Here is a 20,062-nt window from a genome sequence, read left to right on the forward strand (position 1 = left end):
AAATTTCAGTCATCATTGAAATGGAGAAGAAAGAAGAAAGTGTGTGTGTGCAGGGACACATTTCGTTTGAGTGTTTCATATTCTGCCAATTCTGCAATCATTATTTTAATGCACAAAGCACTATTCAAGAGTTTTCTCCACTTCAAATGTTTGGATCAATATCCTGCAGCACCAGTAGGGTGGACTGGTCTCAGCTTCATTCAGTAGCCTAACACAGTGACCCACTTGATTTTTTTGCATGGTTCAGTACAGAGTGGTGGGATGTTCCAAGGTACAGAAGATTTACTTCATTACTGTTGTTAAGTAAATGTTTCATGTATCTTTACTTAAATAGGTTAATTTGATTTAAAAACATCTGTACTTTCTACTCTACTACATGTTTACAATGTATTGCCTGTATATGTTCACATTGTTCTTATATATTTGTTTTAAGTAATCATATGGAGAGGGGAATTGGTCCACTGATCCAATCAGAATGGGCAGGTGACAGTGGACCCCGCCCCCTGGTGAGGAAACACATGAAATGGATTTGGAAGAGGTCACTGCTGAGACTCATGTGACGTACAACAATGGAAGTGTTTTCATCATCTGCAGCATTCTTTGTTAGAGTCTGTGGGCTGCTGTTCTTGTATTAAACAGAATAAACAGGTGGTAGACTGCTGCATGAGTAGTTTTACTACTTTGATTATATTTAAAAGCAGGAACAGTCTTACCTTCACTCGAGTGGAAAAGTTCTTGTGGCCCTTTCACTTAGTACATTATTTTGTGTATTGTCTATGTATATTGTGTGTGTATTCTATGTGCTATGTTTCAGTACTTCCTCCATCACTGACTGTGTATGTATACAGCTGCAGGTTTTGGCTATAAGGGATAGTTCTGTCCAAATTGTTCTGCTTAAGCTATTTTTACATTCACTGCTGGGGAAGAGTTTTAAGAGTGGAGCTTAGAAGTTTGAAGTTGGGATCTCTCTCTGTCTCCCCCCCCCCCCCCCCCCCCCCCCCCCCCCGCTCTCTCTCTCAGTTCCCCCCCCCCCCCCTCTCTCTCTTTTACAACCTCTTCAGTGTGTGATGTCAACTTGTGAATTGCTCTCTTCCTGTTTCTTAAATTAAGTGTGTGTGTGTGAGAGAGACAGAGAGAGAGAGAGAGAGAGAGAGAGAGAGAGAGAGAGAGAGAGAGAGATTGCATTTGTAAGTGTGTGTGAGAGAGAGAGAGGGAGGGAGTGAGATTATGGAATGCTGTGATGTCATCAGCCCAGTCATACACACACTCACACACACACACAAAGACGAGGAGGACCCACAGGCGCTCTGACTCTCTCAGCTTAGTTAGCACACACTGCTGTGGAGCCGCTGTCTTCATCCCACTGTGAGTACTTGAGCAAATTCTACACTCGTCTTACGACTCCTCTCCCTTTGGTGTCCCCCGCTCTCTCTCCTCGCTCTCCCTCTGTCCCCGGGTTTCCGTCTCGGCACCCTGCACTGTGTTCAGCAGACGCCAATCTGTATTCCAGCAGTGTGGTACTTCTCAGTCTCACACAGGCTTCCTTTCCCTCCAAGTGCTGCTTATGTGGTAGCCATTGTTTAACTACCCACTGTGAATGGAGGAGTCGGTTTCATTCCCCTTGTTAGAGAAGCCGGCTCATGCTGTCCTAGGCTGTGACCCTGTGTGTGTGTGTGTGTCTGTGTGTGTGTGTGTGAGAGAGAGAGTGTGTGTGTGTGTCTCCTTCAACCTAAGACTGGCTATGTTTAAAAAAAAGGAGCCGCTATGTCATGGGAGAAAGGAACAGGGTTTTGGGAAGGGATGTGTGTTGGGGAGGGGAAGGGTGGGCCACTGATGACAGAAGCAGCTCCATTGCTGTGGAATCTCCTCCCATTTCAGACTAGAGTCTTTCTGTCAGTGTAGAAACCGAGCTCCGGCTCTTCCGTATTCATGAAGGGAGGGACAAGATAACCGAGTGGCTTCCCAAAAAAGGAAACACTTGGGGAAAGTTTCGGATTTGAAAGAAAGGTAGTGTCAAGACACATATAGAACACTGACAGTTTGAGAAAGCTGTAGACTCTGTGGGGAACAACCTCAAGGATCTCCTGCATGTTTGTAAAGAAGCTGTTCTTTGTTTTTTTTTCTTCTTTCTCGTAGATTGTCCCTGGGATGACCACGGAAGACAAAGGAAACTGATATCCGGGCTGGGGAAACTGTCAGCACAGCACAGAGAGGAAACAGGATTTTGTGTGCGTGTGTGTGTGTGTGTGTGTGTGTGTGTGTATGTGTGTGTTTTTGTGTGTGAGAGAGAGAGAGAGAGTGTGTGTGTCTGTGCGATGAATATATGAGTGTGTGTGTGTGTGTACAACAGCATGTGTGCCACTGAATCATGAAGAGCATATTCCGAGGGATTCCACGATAAAGGACAACATGAATGTCTTCTAACGCCATGAGACTATAAACCGACGCTCGTCCACCTTCGAGAAGCTGCTGGTCAAAGGTCAGCGCCCCTTCCCTCTGACCGCCCGACCGGGTGGTGCCGATTCGCCAGTGACCCGCCGCTCAGCCGCCAACATGCTGCAGCAGATCTTAAAGGACATGTACATCGACCCCGACGTGCTGGACGCCCTCAACGAGGACCAGAAGAAGACGCTGTTCCTCAAGATGCGCCAGGAGCAGGTGCGCCGCTGGATCGAGCGCGAGGAGAAGCAGGAGCGGGATGAGGCGGCCGGCGAGTGCAGGCGAGCGAAGCCCAAAAAAGGTAGCCATGGCAACCCATCACCACCACTAACACCAGCGCCGCCTCACCTTTGTTAACTATTCTTCTTCTCGTTCATCTGGTGTGACAGGGTGCAGCCCCGAGCTTTTCAGGCATACAGACTTTTAAACAAAGCTTGTGACAGAAGAGCCTTTTAAGGAGAATGAAACCTTTTAGTCGAGATTGTTTGCACAGTGTGTGGTGTGTTACCGGATGCACACAAGAGCTTGCACACTGCAGAAGCATGTGTGCGTTGGTTTTGACAGATGCCGCGGGATGTGGTGTAGCTCGGCTCCTCCATCATCTCAACAGCTGTTTGCCAACACAGGCCCAGCGTTTACCTGGAGTTTAAAGTTTCCTAGAATACAAATCTGAGCTGACACACAGCAGCTGCTGCACATTTAAAGTCCCGGTGATGTAGCAAATGGAGACTTGAAAGAAGACAACACTCGGAGTGATACACAGCGAGAGACCGAAGAGCTTTTGTACTTCGCTCCACTTCCGACATCTATTTATATCTCGAGTTCTAAACAGTTTATCAGACGGACGATGCCGAGGAGTTAATGTTAACATCAGACTTAAAGAGGATGTAATATTTACACAAGCAGAGCACAGGGAACCTCACGGCAAAATGATATTCACCCTGAGTGTTGTAAGAGACGTGGCTTGGTGCTATTGTGATACCTGTGAAAAAAACAAAATGTACGTAAAAGCATGAATGTGAGGTATGGGCCCGTGTGTGTACATAGGCTCTCACGAAGATCACTTTGTTCCCAGTCGCACCTCACCCCCACAACCTGAGAGCAGCAGAGAGGAACGTTCATAGGGTCAGAGACGTCTGGAACGTGTGTTTGATGGATGACAGATGCAAACATCAGCGTGACAGATGGAGGCGACGAGAAGGGAAATACCCGCGAGGGGTTATGTGAAGAAGTTTGCAGGCACCATGAGCGGCAAATGGGTTTATCTGAAACTGGCTCCTCCTCCAAAGTCAGAGTCAGAGTAGGTACATGCAGCAACCGACAAAACAAAACCACCAGAAACTCAGGAGGCCGCAAGTGTGTCTTCAAACTGGTTTGACACACGCTTCAGAATCTGGCCTGTCTGCATTTTCTCTGTGCTGGTAGCGAGTCGCAGATTGGGAAGTGGTGTAATGACTCTTGCATAATAAATGACATTGGGTATTTTTATAATAAATACCATTCCAAATAAGGAATTGCAGATGACGCAGGCAGACTGCGGAGGTTTAGAAGGAAACTGACAACCCACCGGAATGACTTTTAACCAGTGGACTGCAGTTGCCACATTAACTCTGATTGACGCAGAAATGTGATCCTTCACATCTCAACCAATAACAAAGCTCTTACTATCAGCTGTTGTGTGAGTGAACAGTGCTCGTCTCTGTCTCTCAATGGCCGATGCAGCTGTCCCACGCAGGCCCGGATGGAGGCCGGCGATCACATGGTCCCTGACTCCTAGACAGGCCCTGCGTCTGTGGAGCGGAAGAAAATGTTGTATAGTTCATGTTTCTGTGTAAAAATAGGAAGTGAGTCAAGACTCTATCCTTCAAAACAATCAGCGGGGGAGGGGGCGAAACAGGAAGTATCCAGGAAATGTACGTGTTTGACAAAACAAAGGGAGTTTGAGTTTTATCGGCCTTCTCGGAGAGCTGCCAGCCAAGTTTGTTTTTATACATAGAGCGAAGCCGGCATCGCTCCCAGCAGCACAGATTTAGCCTTTGGCTGTTTCAGTTGACGGGACTTTTGCTGTGGTTTGGCCGACTTAATAGCTACGTGTGCGTACAGTACGACGGTAAGCTGGTGTGGTAGTGTTTATGTGGTATAGGCTGACGGGTGACATCACCAAATCTACTCAAAGAGAGCATATTACTCCGATTTTAGCTTCTTGCTGGTTTCTATTGGCTTCCAGTAAATATAAGAATTGATTATAGATTTTATAGAAAAGATTTTAATGCTGACCTTTAAAGCTCGTTCAGGACTTGCACCTAAGAACATTTCACATCCTTTGACACCACATGTGCCCGGTCGTAACCATGAGGTCCTGAGCGAAGGCCCTGCTCACCATTCTGAGAACCAGAGGTGACCTGGCCTTTTCTGTCAGGACCCCCCCACACTGTGCAACAATCTCCCTGAGCCAAAATCCTTATCCTCTTTTAAATCTCTCTTAAGGACACATTTTTATAGGTGTGCTTTCACCTCTGATCTCTGATATTACCGACTACATTTATAACTTTTATTTTATCTTGTTTTTAAATCCTTTCTCCTCTGTAACATTTTTACTTCTGTGACTATGATCTAATTTCTGTGTGATCTTCAAAATGCTTTCCTATTTTTTTCTTTTCAAACTGTCTCATATTGTTTATTATATTTTTATTATATAATTTATTATTATTTACTTGTCAAGCATGCTCTAAATGTCATTCTCATTATTGCTTTTCACATGAGGCCAAACTGCATATAAGTCAGTTTAGAGTTTCTCTGACTTAACGTTCTATTAGATATAAGATATCTTCAGATACAGAAACCCAGTCTCTCTCATTTGAGAAACATTATTCTGTTCACCTTGTCAAGGCACTGCAGCACACGTATCTGAAAGGGTTTTAACACAACTATTACAGCAGGACCTAGGGCATGTGTCAACACAACTGGCATATACAACACTTCTAAATGCCAGCTGACAGGATTCGTCTCACATGCACCTGACAATGGTGTTTCCGTCAGTTTGGGCTGTCAGCTTGTTTACCGAGTTATGTTGTGACTGCTGTGTTTTCATAGTCCTCCTGGTATGCCCTGCTGGAATGCGATCCACAGGGCAGGCTGGCAAAACCAGTTTGTGCTGGGAGCTAGTAATCCTGATTCCTGCCCAACGAGCTCTCTCTGTCTTTCTCACCCTCTGAACTGGTGTCAGCCGGGTCATCGCTGTAAAGGATCTGCTCTGTGCTCCTGAACACGGTCACAAGGCAGTGGCATGTTTGTATATGCGTGAGCGAGTGTGCCTCTGTGAGTCGAGGCTCCTGAGGACTCACGAGGAAAGACAGAGGAGGAGAGGCCAAGTGAGAGAGTCACATGACTTCTCACTTGTTGATATGTCTTAGGTTTGGAATTAGCACTTGATTTATGGCAGGAAATTGAAATATGATGTCACATCAGTTGGGCAGAGTCTCACGCTGTCATACCGGTTTATGTTGATGTTCTTTATAAATGTCTGATATGTATATGAAATCACGTGCCGTTGCTCCTTATTAATACTGTAATTCAAAAAAAATTCTTTACATGTATGACTGGAAGTAGTATTTTTACAAAATGTTACGTTTTACCACATAAACTTCCTACCTGAGTAAAAGTGAGTATTTGCTTTTATACTTAAAGCATTTCATGTAAAAGAACTTGCAGGGTGTTGCCTTTTCCCTAATGCAATGAACCAATACATCAGTATCTGTATATTTTGCTTAATACAAGAATAGTACAGACTGTAGCTGAGAAATAGGGTCATGGGTGGGATTTATCTAAAGTCTGAGACTCAGCAGAGGCCTCGTCATCACCAGTGATGCTGCTACTGCAGGAGGCGGGGTCTAATCTGATTGGATCAATTGCTCACTTGATTACTTTTAAAATGATCAAAAAAACAATGTGAACATGTAACACAATGCATTGTTGTAGAGTACAATAGAAAAAGTAGTAAGAGTACAGAGTAGATTTGTACTGATATAAGCAGTGCAGTTAAAGGGAAAGGGACCTGACAATAAAGGTAAGTGCAGATACATGAAAAAGGTACTTAATTAAAGTAACAAATACATGTACTATGTTAGATCCCACCACTGTATTTCAAAATTTTGAAAAAATCCACGAGAGCAGAATTTGTATAATTCTTCAAAGCCCAGTAACATTTGGCGGAGAAAATTAATATGTTGCATATTTTCTGTCAGTTATTTTGTTTTCCTATGGATCTTTTTACAATCTAATATATTTCAAATGCTGAAAGTGTTTGAAAAGCCCTGTTTGTGTTTTTCCCCGCAGCCAAGAGTAAGAGTGTGAGCTGGCTGCTCGGCCGGGACGGAGACGTGGCCGTGATCCTGATCGGGGAGGTGGATGAGCTGAGCTCCAAATTCATCTGCTCAGGATTTGGAGAGAGAAAGGCGCCGAGTGTCCAGAGCAGCACATAGTAATACACTTCTGTAATTTCAAAAACACACAGGGATTCATTCGATTACACAGAGTGAAGCGTTGATTCATGTTTTTTTGCAGACAAATTCAGGGAGTTTAATGAGTTTCTGTTTTAAACATGTTTATGACACATCACGCAAGAGAATATCGGTGCTACTGTACACTGTACTGTATATATAAAGAGAAATTACATTTTGTTTTACAGCCTGCAAACTATCTTGAAGAGCAGAAACACCACAGAGCCTGTCAGAACGGAGAGAGAGAACATCCTTCATAAAACACAACCTGGAATCTCACTGAATTTAAAGGTGTGTGCTGCTTGTTCATGGCCCCAAGAACATTCTGTGTTCCGGGTTGATGCTCGGGCTGGGGAACAGGGATGATGTCGAAGTTTGAAATCTTTCTTCACGTGAAATCACTGTCTCCTAGGGTTTCTGTGATTTGATGAGACACAGAGGGTCACTGCTCTGTCAGATCAACTCACACCAAGGTCCTGTCCTGTCCTCTTTGCTTCTCAACTCATCCATTTCCTCATTAATCCGACCGCTCCGTCTCTAACGTAACATCCCCGTCGTTTCATTGTCACTTTAACCTTCAGTGCACTTTGTGAAAACCAACTTCCCCTCTTCTAATTCCAGCCTCTGTCTTCTGTCCGAATAATCAATGGGTGTGGATCACGCGCAAGGTGGTGATAGTTAAGGGTGTGTGCGTTTTGTGTGCACAGTTGGTGGTTGTGGTGTGTGAGCTGTCGATTTTGGATTTGGGGGGGGGGGGGGGGGGTCCCTTTTTTTCTACGCTATCTTACAAAGAGATTTGCTGCGTCGTCATGGCAACGGTGCACACACTGAGCCGGGCTGGATGCTGGATGCCGGGTCTCATCTGGCCTGAGCCTGTGATGCTGATGTGAAGCTGAGGCTGCCGCTCGCTCACACAGGCAGTGGCTTCAATGCAGCCACATCATTTATTCATGTTTATTTAATTGACAAACGTACAGAGCTCATTGATCAACGGGCAAAAAACTGAAAATAAGCTGTTGTTTTGCTGTATAAGCCAAGTTTCATCCGGTGTCCCTATAGACAGGGGCGGGATGTCTGCGTGTCGAGTTAAACAGGTTTTCTACCTTCATGGATAAACTACAGCAGCGCTCGACAACTGGGTCAAACCTCGAGTCGAAATGACGGCCACCTCATTTTCATAATCTCATTTTTTGTATTTCACTTCCTGTTTTGTAACTTGTCATCAAAGTAAACATTCGCCACGCATTCATTTTGATGACAATTATATCAAGCCGAATTAGAGCTAGAGTTCCGAGCCTGGTTCTGGAGATGGCAACGACATGTAATGTACGAACAGCAGCTCAGTAAATCAATCAGACATATAAATAAACCACACATCTGAACATTAATAAAGCTTGTTCAGTTTAATGTTATTGACTATGAATTCTTCATTGCAGATAAACCAGGTAGGATGAACGTAAAAATGTTCTAACTTCCCTATGCAACATAAACATATAAAAAGCTCTGCACACAACTTCCAGCAGACAAAACAATAAAAAGTGAAGTAGCTGCAGTGGTTTAACACAGGACAAAAGAACAGCCCATTCCAAACAGGCAGGTTTAGAACAAGTGCTTTCGAATCGTACAATTTTACAATAATTCATTTCCTCCTTCTTTTTTTTTTTTATCCCTTGAAAACCTCTTAAACACTCTGGCAGTTGTTTTCCCTGCTGTTTCCAATTACTGAACCGACTCAGAGTTGAGCAGGATGACGTGTCGCCTCTCGGATCATCTAACATGGCACTGTGTCTCTCTCCCCACAGGAGAAACGCGAGGAGACAAGCCCTTCACTCCCTCTGCCGGTGAGTCCAGGCCGCCGCACTCCACAAACTGAGCTGTGTATTCACGGGTTGCATCACGGCCTGTAGCACTCATGTAATGTCTTTGTTAAACCCACAGGTGTCAGTGAGCGAGCATTCATCACCTCCAGCAGCAGAGAAGGTACCTGTGATTTCAAGCAGTTGTTGGAAGATTATTCCTGAATTCCAGATGAATGCATTTTGATTCAATTGTTTTATTGCTTAGTATTCAGTATAGTCAATAATATATTTTTTTGGTAAAGCAAAACAAACTGATTGTGTATTGATGCAATCTACACAGAACAACACACTATGATAAAAAGCCCCTGAATATAATATAAAAGGAGCGATAAACAAAACGGAGATCCACGTCTTTAGCTTCTTGAAATGTGACCTTAAAGTGCCGGCGCGTGTTTTTTCAGGACAGTCCCAACCTCGTGCGAGTAACAGGAAATGGTGGTTAGGCCAGCTGTCCCCTCACTCCCCAGCCCTCTGTGCGGATCATCTTTCTCCCAGCATTCTCCCTGTCCGCGCGCTGTCTCGTCTGAGCCGCCGCACCCCTCAGAGCTCTCTCTGGGGAACAGCTGAACCGAACTGTCCTCCCACTGGCTCCATCAGCGCTCCAGCCTTTGGGTTGTCGGGGGAGTTTTCTGCTCTCCATCTCCCCCTCGCTTTCTTTCTTTTTCTGTGCACTTGTGCGTGGAAGTGCATGTGTGTTTTAGTGTTTTAGTGTGTGTGTGTGTGTGTGTGTGTGTGTGCAGGTGACACACGCCGCAAGAACAGCTGAATCACAGAGGCAAGGCAGGATTTCTGGACTGCCCTAGAACAGATGGTTGATGAACTTGATCGGGGAATTAAAACGCCAGAGATAGAGAATGCGTCAGTCGCAGATGGATGGGATTGTGGAATAGTCTCCTGAGGTTTGGGCGCGCGTGAGCTCTCCTCTATCCTCGTTTTTTCCGTCCTCTTTGCCACAGAAGGAAATGTCTCTCCCTCTCTTACTTCTTATATCCGTTGCCGGCTCCATATAGCAGGCCCGAACAAAATCTCTCTGGCCAACTCATGCTGATGTGGCTATGAACATCCACACCTTAGGAGGTCTGGCCAGTCCGGCAGACAAGAATCCAGCGCCTAAGCCTCCTCTCACAAGATTCATTACTTTGCTGAGTGTCTTGTTTGTAGATTGAATGATTTGTTCCTTGAAACAGGAAGGGGGTTGGTTAGGTGCTGCAGATGTAGCAGGAGCACTGCTGCAGGTTTTCTCTCAGTTGACATAGAGAGGACGCAGTCAGCATGATAGAGGAGGGGATTGCAATTGCTGATTAAGGAGGCGTAAGATCAGGGAAGAAGATTAGCAAGGCAGCTTGATTTCCAAGTCACCTTATAATTTTCTCTCCACACAACCTTAAACTCTTAATCAGTGGTCATAGTTCTGTGTGATTCATTATGCCGCAGTGTAGTCGCTGGAGAACTGTAATTTGGTGAATCATTTATCCATTGATTTAATCAAACATGACAGTAATTCCACTGTATGTGAATTAGCTGTCAACACTGATCGCGTTCCCCCTGTCCTCCTTTGTCACTCTTTCCCTCCACAGCCCGAGCAGCAGACAGTCGCTGCGACGGAGGACAAGTCAGTTCCCGAGCCCTCCATCTGCTCCAGGGCTCCCGTGAGAGTTAGCCCTGTCAACGTGAGACCGGCGTCTGCAAATGCAGCACCAGGCTCTGTCAGCGGGCGGCCCGGCTTCACAAATCTGAGGCTGGCCACCGCCGCGCCGTACTCAGCCCCCAGCAGCACTGTCAAAATAGACTCTGGGTCGAGGGCACCCACCACGAGTGGTCTGTGCTCGAAGGAACCACAACAGGCCAAGGAAGCACAAGTCTCGAAAGGTGAGTGAGCATAGCATTATGGGTGAGGGTATATGTTGGGTTTAAAAATAAATAAATATATACATAAGTTAATTATTAATTATGTTAGGTGTTTTTTTTATATTTATTGTGTATTTTTTCTGCGATCTTTCCCTTGTGGAATAGTTATTATAGATACATGAATGGCAACATTATAAATGGCTGCTGTATTCATGGTTAAACACAACTAATAGAGACGTCCCCTGAAACGTTGCAGTCCCTGAAACTTTACTGAATACAAAGATGGACGACACTTCCACGACCTCCTCTCATGTTTAAAAATGATGCCAAAAATATCCTGGATACAGGTGCCGCCATCTTGTCTTGACATATGTATTATACATTAAAACCAAAGAAAAATAAACACATGAACAAACATAAGTGTGGGAAGAGCTACCTAAAATGATATTAACCATTTTTGAGAAAAAAATATTTGTATTACTTTGACTTTTTAATTTGGTCCATGTTCCATTCACTAACATGGAGAAGTCTGGGCTTTATTACCCACACTGCAGTCAGCCACCAGGTGGCGATCGAGAGGATTTGGCTTCACTTTTTGGGAGCTACCATGTCGTCCATCTCTAGTTACAGACTATTAACTTTCTCTATAACTTCTGTTATTTTTCCATAGTTAGATCTTATAGGTTCAGTGTGTAGCATTTAGGGACATCCGGTGGTGAAGTTGCATATTGCAATCAGCTGAATGCCCCTTGCCTCATCAACTATTTTCGGCATTTGGGAGAAACTATAGTGAAACCATTTCCCCCCGTAGATATAAATTGGTAATTCTAGGGTAACGAAAACACAAAGGTTCGTAGTTTCAAGTGATCACACACTATTGAAAACATAATTATGAATATTGTCTTTCATATCTGCCGATATCCCTCTACACACTGGACCTTTAAGATATTAGAGTAAGACAGAACACGGATGTGGGTTGAAAATGGAGTCAGCAGCATCGCAGATAGCTTACATGAAAATCACTACAAGCTGCAGAGCGGGCAAGAAAAAACACTTTCCCACCGCTCCTCTTCTCTGTGTGATAATGGCTGTGGTGGAGGGCTGAGCACAACCGCTCTGAACAAAGTTCGTACTAGACAGGCTTCTCAGTGCTGCGGCAGAGAAGGAGGATTTATTTCCCCAAACCCGGTGTGCTCGCCAAATAGTGCCTCAGCCTGCTGGAATCTTTATGGACTGGCAGAATGAAAAGAGGCCGGCCCGGAGGGGAAGAAAGCCTGTGTGTCTGGGATTTGTGTCGCGGAACCCTTCGCCCCTGTACACCTGCTCGTCTGCTAGCCTCTCTGTTGTCATGGGTCTATGTTAGAAGTACAACTTTTAATGATTGGTCATATAATAAAACTGAATTTGATGTTAGAGAAAAGTCATAAGACCCAACACTGGTCCTTTAGAACCAATATTTAATGATTTTGATATAAATATAATCTGAAAAAAATCAACAGCAAACCACTAAACCTACTTTATCATATTTTGTATCTACTGTTAAAAGGATCAGTGTGATTTAGGTGAAAGGAATCTATTGGCAGAAATTGATTATAAAATAATCCTAGTGATGTTTCACTAGTGTGTTTCATCTAAACTGTACAAATGCGGTTTTCTTACCCTAGAATGAGCCGTTTATATTTAAATACTTTATATTTACATCCGGATGGGGTTCTCTCTATGGAGGCCACCATGCTTTTTTAAATGGCCTAGACTGGACAAAGTAAACACCTTGTGAGTTTTTAAGACAACTGAAGGCTTCCACAGGTTCTCTGTCATGTTTGCAAGGGGAGGGTGGGGTGAGGGGTGTTCAGCTGCAACATGCATCTTTACCACTAGAGGTCACTGAATTCTACACACTGATCCTTTAACATTTAAACATTAAATGTGCGGTTTGGGTTTGGAAAAAATCCTTACTTTTCCTTGTGGTTCAAGTCAATCAGTTCCTTTAACATTGAATTTTTTAATGAAAAAACAGGCGTATGTAGAAGACTGACATTGTGTGTGCAATTTGGTGCAGATCCAAAATAAAATCTGGATCTAGTGTATTTAAACGTGATTTCATCTGTGGACAGCTGGGCCTGGGTGGAGGTTTGTCCTCTGAAATGTTCTGACCTCACACAAAGTAAGAGTCAGTAACTTTGTAACACATAAAGACTTTTACAAGGCCCTTAACAAGCAACACATATGGTTACTCCCTCTCTTTATCTTCCTGTGCTACTTGCATATTTCTGCCTTTGCCCATGATGTCTTTTGTATAGATGTAGTGATTACTTTCTTAATAAATATCTTGTGGCCTGACGTGGATGTTACTAGGTCTCTTACATCATGCTCTGCTGAAGTTTGAATCATCGTGATCTTCACACTTCCTGTCTGGGCCACAGCACAGCAATTCATGAATTGACCAAACACTTCATTCATCATACAGTCCCTCCAGTTATGCAGAAGAAAATGCACATTGTGGAGGTGAATGCAGCACCATCCAGTGGAAAACAGCGATACTGTAGAAAAAAGAAACACTAGTTGGTTGAAAAACATCATCTCCATAAGGTCCCTCTGCTGGAAAAATGCTCTTCCTACATCTAAGTCGGAGAAACGGGTTCGCGCTCCTTCATGTTACCCTGCAACGTCTCCTGGAGGACCTCGTCTTCTCAGAAAATGTAATTGAGTTTAGAAAGTTTAGAGCAAAAGTGATAATTCTCCTCCATTTCTATTCCCTTTTCTAATGAACATTGATGGTGAGGTTAGCAGGCCAACACCACGTTTAACCAGTGCGGTTTCAAATGAATTTGAAATAACACTTCCAGCTCCCAATAACTCCCTATATAATGACACAATGGCAGACAGTTCCTCAAGGTTAAGTGTATTCTTTGCGCATCCAGTTTATTCAAACAGCTGAATGGATGAAAACATATTTTTCCTTTTTCATCCTCTCTTTAGTGTCTGGTTCATTCTGAACATTCCTGGCAGGTCTGTATAGAATCTCTCAAAGAAAACGAGACACAAAAAAACCTGGATATTGTTGCTAATTTAGGTTCCCCGCTATTGACCTGACCTGAACATACAATGGTTATAATCAAATAGAGCTTTAGGAGAATTTCTGCTCTAATGGCGTCAGGTATAAAGATCTGTTGGAGGAGACGTGTTCAGCGAACTCAGGGGTTATTAATCATTTGGATGAGGAAGTTTCACTGAGCACAATCTGCACAAAAGATTGAGCTCCAATAAACTGCGGTGGCATGGGCATGTGCAAGTGTGTTGCCTGCGCCCACATTAGTCACTGGATATGAGATCTGTGGGCAATGCCAGGGCAGCGAATAGCAGGAGAAGATGGAGGGACGAGGAAAGAAAAGGGAAAGGAACAGCTGGTGTGGTGGGAGTCGAGGTGGGCTGAATAAATGTGTCTCGACTCCGGACGCAAAAAAAAAAAAAAAATACTGACAGAGTGTCTGTTCCTGACAATGGCAGGAAGCTTGGTCCGAGGGGAGGAGGAGGCAGACGAGGATGAGGCTCATGCTTCAGCTGTTTTCTTTTGAACGCGGGTAATGACGAGGATTTCTGCATCCGGTGAGCGGAGAGCGTGGCCGACACTTGTAGAGGATGAACTCAATAATCTGCTGCACTGCATTTAGCAATGGAATATTGGACTAAACCTGCTGTTAATTCAATAAGTTGTGCACGAGATGAGACTCCGGGGCATGGTTATTGTTTCTGTAATAACCAGGGAGACGACAGTAAAAGGTGTCACCAAAGAGAAAGTATATATTCTAGCTCTTGTCAAACATCAGGGACACAACATGCAGGGATGAGTTAACTCATGTTGGGAATGAATTGTGATATATTTTTTTAAGGGACAGAATAAGATTAAGATTTTAGACAACAGGTGATTCAAAAATCTGTGTAAAAACCATGAATTTATTTTAATGTTATATAAAAAACTTGTGTTTTTATCTGCGTTTGTCTGTATAAAAGCGGAATTATGCAAAAAACATCAGACAGGTTACCACCAAACTCGGTGGAAGGATAGGACCTGGGTCAAGAACGAACCCCATTGGTGCCGATACAGATCAGGAGGCTGATACAGGAGTTTTTCCCGCTTTCATATTCAGATAGGGCATTTTGTAACATTCGCTTTTATTTCTGAGGGGAAAAATCAGGCAGGTTTAGGGGACTCATGTATATGAGTGTGTGCAATTTGGTGCAGATAGATACAAATGCAAACTATCGTAGGTTTTCCTCGCTCTCTATTTCCTCTTCAGTTTCTACATGAAGCCTTTCCTGTCAACGTCACAGGAGAAGTTAATTCAGTACAACCTGAAAAGATCAAAGTCTCCTTACAGCAGAGAATAACCATATTGGGGAAAGCGGAGGTAGAGATTCTACATTGACCCATGATGGCCCAAACTGATAATTTGCACTCTATGTCGAAGTTGAGAGTCATCTGCATACAAACTGAAGGGAGGAATAACGGACGAGCCCCCAGGTGATCGAGAGAGAGAGCGTGTCGAGTCTAAAACGGAACCTCGAGATGCAGAAATGTGTGTCGTGTTAGCGCGTGTGATAATTCGAGCATAAGTGCGTGAGCCTCAAAGCGTATCAGACTCCAGCAGCTGGCGGCGTATATGTACGTACGTGGAACCGTGTGTGTGTGTGTGTGTGTGTGCGTGTGTTCGTGTTTATAAACCCTTCTCTCTATCTGTTGGTCGGCTTTCCTCTCCTCTCTCTTCACCTTCAGAGGGAAGGACACACATTCCAGCACTGCTTCCCGACTCTAGCCCTGGGCGACGCTCAGCCAGAGCTGATAAGTGACAGGGGCCCCAGCCCCCACGCAGGAGCCTAGCCCCCCCACCACCACCACCACCCCCACAGCTCTTGCTATCACACACACACACACACACACACACACACGTACACACTGACACACACACACACACACACACACCTCCTCTCCTGCCTGCCCTTCAGGCCACAGACGTGCTGCTCGGGAATTCTGCCCTCTGCCCCAGTTCTGCAGCCCACCTCCCCACCTCAGCGACTGCCCCCCCCCTCCCCTCTTTCTCGCCAGAGACGTGGAGGTCTTTAAAGAGATAGATTGGTCTTTAATTTCTGTGCTAGCCTGGTCGGTGACACCGCTCTCTCGCCTCCCTCTTCTTTGTCCTCCCCTGTACGTTTTACGAGCTCGAGACGGAGATGTGAGGAGTGGCGTCGGTAGAAAAAAAAGAAAGAAAAAAGGCCTGATTGGGAAGATTATTAATCAAACTCGACGAGTGATTCAACACAGAGATTCCTCTCTCGTTCCTTTTTATAGGTGTTTTTGCAGGTAGCTGTTAATGAGCGTGACTGCTGACGGAGCTGAGAGTGCATGCAGCTGCTGGGGAGAGTTTCCGGCAGAGAAAGGCGTGGGGGTTTTTGAGCATTTCTTTTTGGGGTGTGTTAAGACAGGTTTGTCAGGTTACCTGCGGGGAGGAATTAAGGTAGTGATTCAACATATATTCTCATAAGATACATACAGGTTTATATATATTTGTATTGTATCTTTAAAACAGTCCAGCACCGGCTCGCCTTCCTCCTCCTTCTGTCGGTCTGTCTCTCTATTAAGCATTCCACTCAGACCTGCACCAAGGCTCGGAGCTCAAAAAACTCTCTGACCACGAGTGTGTGTGTGTGTGCCTACGTCAGTGCGTGTGAGTGTGTGTGTGTGTCTGTGTGTGTGCACTCAGTGCGTGCCTGAATGCGTGTCAGCCTCAATTGCTGGAGCCTATCCAAGGTTTCCGTGGTGACCACACAACACAACGAGACAATCAGAGGCAGGCCCACGCAGCGCAGCGAGAGGACATTAACACAGGAACCGCGGGTCAGGGGGCAGAGGAAGGCAGGGCAAGACGGAGGGAGGGGAAGATGAAGAGGGAGGCGGACGGAGGTGTTAGAGCCACGAGGGGAGGGGGCGGGAGGGGCCCAGGGAAGAGGGGAGAAGGGAGAGTAAACAACAATAAACAAAAACACAACCTTAAAGGCTACTTTGGGTCTCTCCCTTTCATGCCTGCACGACTTCAAGAGCTCGAAAGGTTTCCTGGCCCCAGGAGTGGCTGTGTGGTTTTGGCTGTAGACCCCCCCTCCTGTGTGTCTGTGTGTGTGTGTGTGTGTGTGTGTGTGTGTGTGTGTGTGTGTGACTCTGTGCTATGCCGTGGTGTTAGTCAGAGATGGCTGCATCATGCGTGACTGAATCTATGAGCAGGAAGGCTATGCAAGAGTGCAGGTTTGTGTGTGTGTGTGTGCGCATGCATGTTTGACAGAGCATGCACAGACCTGAATGTAAGGTGAGAACGTGTGTGTGTCTTTTGCAGTTCAACCGTTAGAAACTGTGCGTTTGTACTGTTTTTCACTTTATTTTGTGTGTGTGTGTGTGTGTGTGTGTGTGTGTGTGTCTGTGTGAGCTTGTGTGCGCCTGGAGCCGTGCACGTGGGCGCTCTCACATATCTCTGTCCCCCGGGGATGACGCTAAAAATATGTGGCTCCTCAAGCCTTCTGGTGTCTGAGCAGCGTCTGTCTGCTCTCCATTGCCGTCCCTGTGGCCCTCCCTCCTCTCCGTTCCTCCTGTTCCCTCCATTCCTCCCTCAATTACACCCTCTTCCAAACACAGTATCTCAGCGAGCGCGCACACACACACACCAACTACACCCAGCTGTGTCCCCTCTTCCACCGAAGATGACCTCTGCTCCGTCAGAGTCGGATAAAGGGAGGTGGATGAAAAGGGGGGAACAAGAGTGATGAAAGACCCAGGCACAGTATTTGGATGATACTGGATATACTGGATTCCAACAATAACACATAGGAGCTGAGCATGCCACTCTCAGTGCTCATGATGTCACCAGATGTTTTTCAATGTTCAAACTGATTCTGACTCAGATTTTGTGTTTTCATGACCTCACAATTCAATGTTTGCTGATGCAACAAGACACAACCACTGTAGTTTACAGTAAACAAGGTCCCCCCTGTGACAGGTGCAGCCCAGAAAACTGGTTTACACAATGCAATACACAGAGGGGAGGAAAACAGAGGGGAAAAAACTCATGAATTGATGATCATGTACTAAAATACCTAATTAAGAAAAAGTTTATGAATATCTAAATGTAGTGAAACACTTAAAAGAAGGAGACTGCTTGTGCAGAAAAACAAACTTCAATGACAAGAAAATTACAAATACAATTTCCATTATGTTTACATAGATTAAGAAGTCAATATGTTGCAATATACACCTATTTTATTTTAAATATTCACAATTAACACTACAAATCACATAAAATAGTTTGTCAGTATGTTTTAGACAAAAAAAACGAGAAAATAAAATGTCAATGTCTCCTCTGTATCTGACGAGCAGATTGTCACCCATATGTCGCAGCTCCTGAGAAAAATCTCATCCTCCCTTTTTTATTTCAATCTGTTTTTACAGATATCGGCGCATCACAAGTATCTGAGTGTGCTGCCTCCGAGGAGACCGGGCCATCGGGGAGCGCACCGACCTGCGCAGGGCGTGGCCGGGTGGCCCAGCTGATGAAAACCTTCAGCACTGACAGCGCTACACCCCCCAGCCGGGGCATCAAACCTGCCCTCCCCTCGAAGCCTAGCCACTTGCGTCTGACGACCACACCCAGCGTCAGGTAATCCACGCGCTCCGACGTGCAGACGCCCACCCAGTGTCGCCCAGTGTCGCCCAGTGTCGCCCAGTGTCGCCCAGCGTCGCCCATCTGAGTTCTTCAAAGAAAACCAAACCGGACACCAATTGTGAAGCATCAGCCGACGGGCCAATGAGACTCTGATCGTGCCCCTCAGAAATTATGAAGCTCACAATGTCCCTAAGTTTTACTGGGGAAATGCTTGAATGTACATTTGTTTTAAACCTTTAGATGGTGCAGCACTGTTAACATTGTGGGGAGAGAAATTCCAAAGCAATCAATTGCAACTAAATATTACAATCAAATCATCACTAGAACCGTTTCTTCTACCTTTTCTACTGTATTTGCCTTAATCACGACCACGTTTTCACTAGATTCTCTGCACAATCCCTCATTATAAAACACACACACACAGTTCTTAGTCCAATTCACAGAGCCTTTACACACAATATTGTTTACACATGAATTCCATTACTTTCCCCTGTTATTGTGAGACAGTTTGCTTGTGTGCAGCGTCTCCTCTTTTTAATTTCTGCCTCCTTGAACAAAAGAGTGAGGACGGGCAGCCACAATGGGTTGAACTAAGGTACAGTAGGTCCTCCTTCATCTTGCTGTCTCCTCCCTGGGAATAGTGTAGGGTTGTTTATTTGTCACAATGCAATGTATGTTTCCCTATGCCACCTGGCAGGAGTCTCAGTGCGACCTGTTGTGGACCAGTGACAGTGCCAAACGCCTCATCTGTCATTCCCAGTGGATCAAATCCTGGCAGGTTAGACACTAGCTGCCAAATAATCCAGCTTTGTGCTCCTTTTTTACTATTGTTTCCCCCCAGTGCTATTTTAGAGAATTGTGGTTGTATTTTGTTTGTTTGTTTTTACATTTTCTATAGGGAGAAATGTTTTTTTTTTTATGGGATATTTAAATCTATCCTACAATGCTGACTTGTACACTGAGAGGTATCTGTATGTCAGATGTCAAAGTTCCATGGTGAAATCAAAGAAGCAATACAAATTGTGTAAATTGTAAAAAAAAATTATCTTGAAAGAACTTTAATCTTGTGTCGTTTCCCTTTTATAAATAAAACAACATACTTCTTGATCATATCTTGTCGATAACAAATGGAATCAACATTAATAACAATATTAAAACTACATCGTCACTGAGTAAAGTGTTAATATTCACCAACGGCCCTTTTTTACACCTGGTTTAAATTCACCTGATACAGCTTTCTTTTTCAGATCTTCACCAAAGTACACACACCCATAAATACTAGCCTACTCAACAGGTCTATTGTTTCCCATCAACATCTGTAAATTAGTTTTTGAGAAATTAACAAAAACATTTGAAAACGGTGTGTTAAATAAACCACATCCTTTCACCAAGTTGTAATCCTGCTAACAAACAAACCCAACAAACAAAATATATTCTTAGGTAATTATTAATTATTTTAACTGGACAGAGTTGCCGTGCAGCTCATTCAGCGACAATATATTCTGAATGTCCAGCCCCAGAAAAAAAAATCACCGGCATGCTTCACCAGGATCAGTGTAAATTTTTCACCTGTATTTCAACAGGGCCACACATCCAACCCCGGGCTTGTTATTACAGCGCTCACACATTTCTTGCACAAATTCTAGTAAAAAAAAAATGCTCCACGAGCTTGTACATGACATTTCAATATTTGCCAAAGCCTGAACTATGAGGC

General features: G+C 44.5%; 1 protein-coding gene across 2 annotated transcripts; it reads left to right on the forward strand.

The window, feature by feature from the left end:
• The first annotated feature begins 1,143 nt into the window (after positions 1–1,143).
• zgc:100829 (uncharacterized protein LOC445149 homolog) lies at positions 1,144–19,458 on the forward strand. 2 transcript variants are annotated; one of them, XM_053441662.1, is made up of 8 exons: positions 1,144–1,365; positions 2,137–2,740; positions 6,775–6,919; positions 7,127–7,229; positions 8,741–8,779; positions 8,877–8,918; positions 10,375–10,666; positions 18,135–19,458. In XM_053441662.1, the coding sequence occupies exons 2-8, from the start codon at positions 2,554–2,556 to the stop codon at positions 18,344–18,346; spliced, it is 1,020 nt and encodes a 339-aa protein (XP_053297637.1). In that variant the 5' UTR covers positions 1,144–1,365; positions 2,137–2,553; the 3' UTR covers positions 18,347–19,458. The 2 variants fall into 2 exon arrangements, with proteins under 2 accessions (XP_053297637.1, XP_053297638.1); XM_053441663.1 differs by lacking the exon at positions 1,144–1,365 and adding an exon at positions 1,868–2,007.
• Positions 19,459–20,062: the final 604 nt, after the last annotated feature.

The sequence above is a fragment of the Pleuronectes platessa genome, chromosome 15 (assembly GCF_947347685.1).
Source record: "Pleuronectes platessa chromosome 15, fPlePla1.1, whole genome shotgun sequence".
NCBI classification, from domain to species: Eukaryota; Metazoa; Chordata; class Actinopteri; order Pleuronectiformes; family Pleuronectidae; genus Pleuronectes; species Pleuronectes platessa.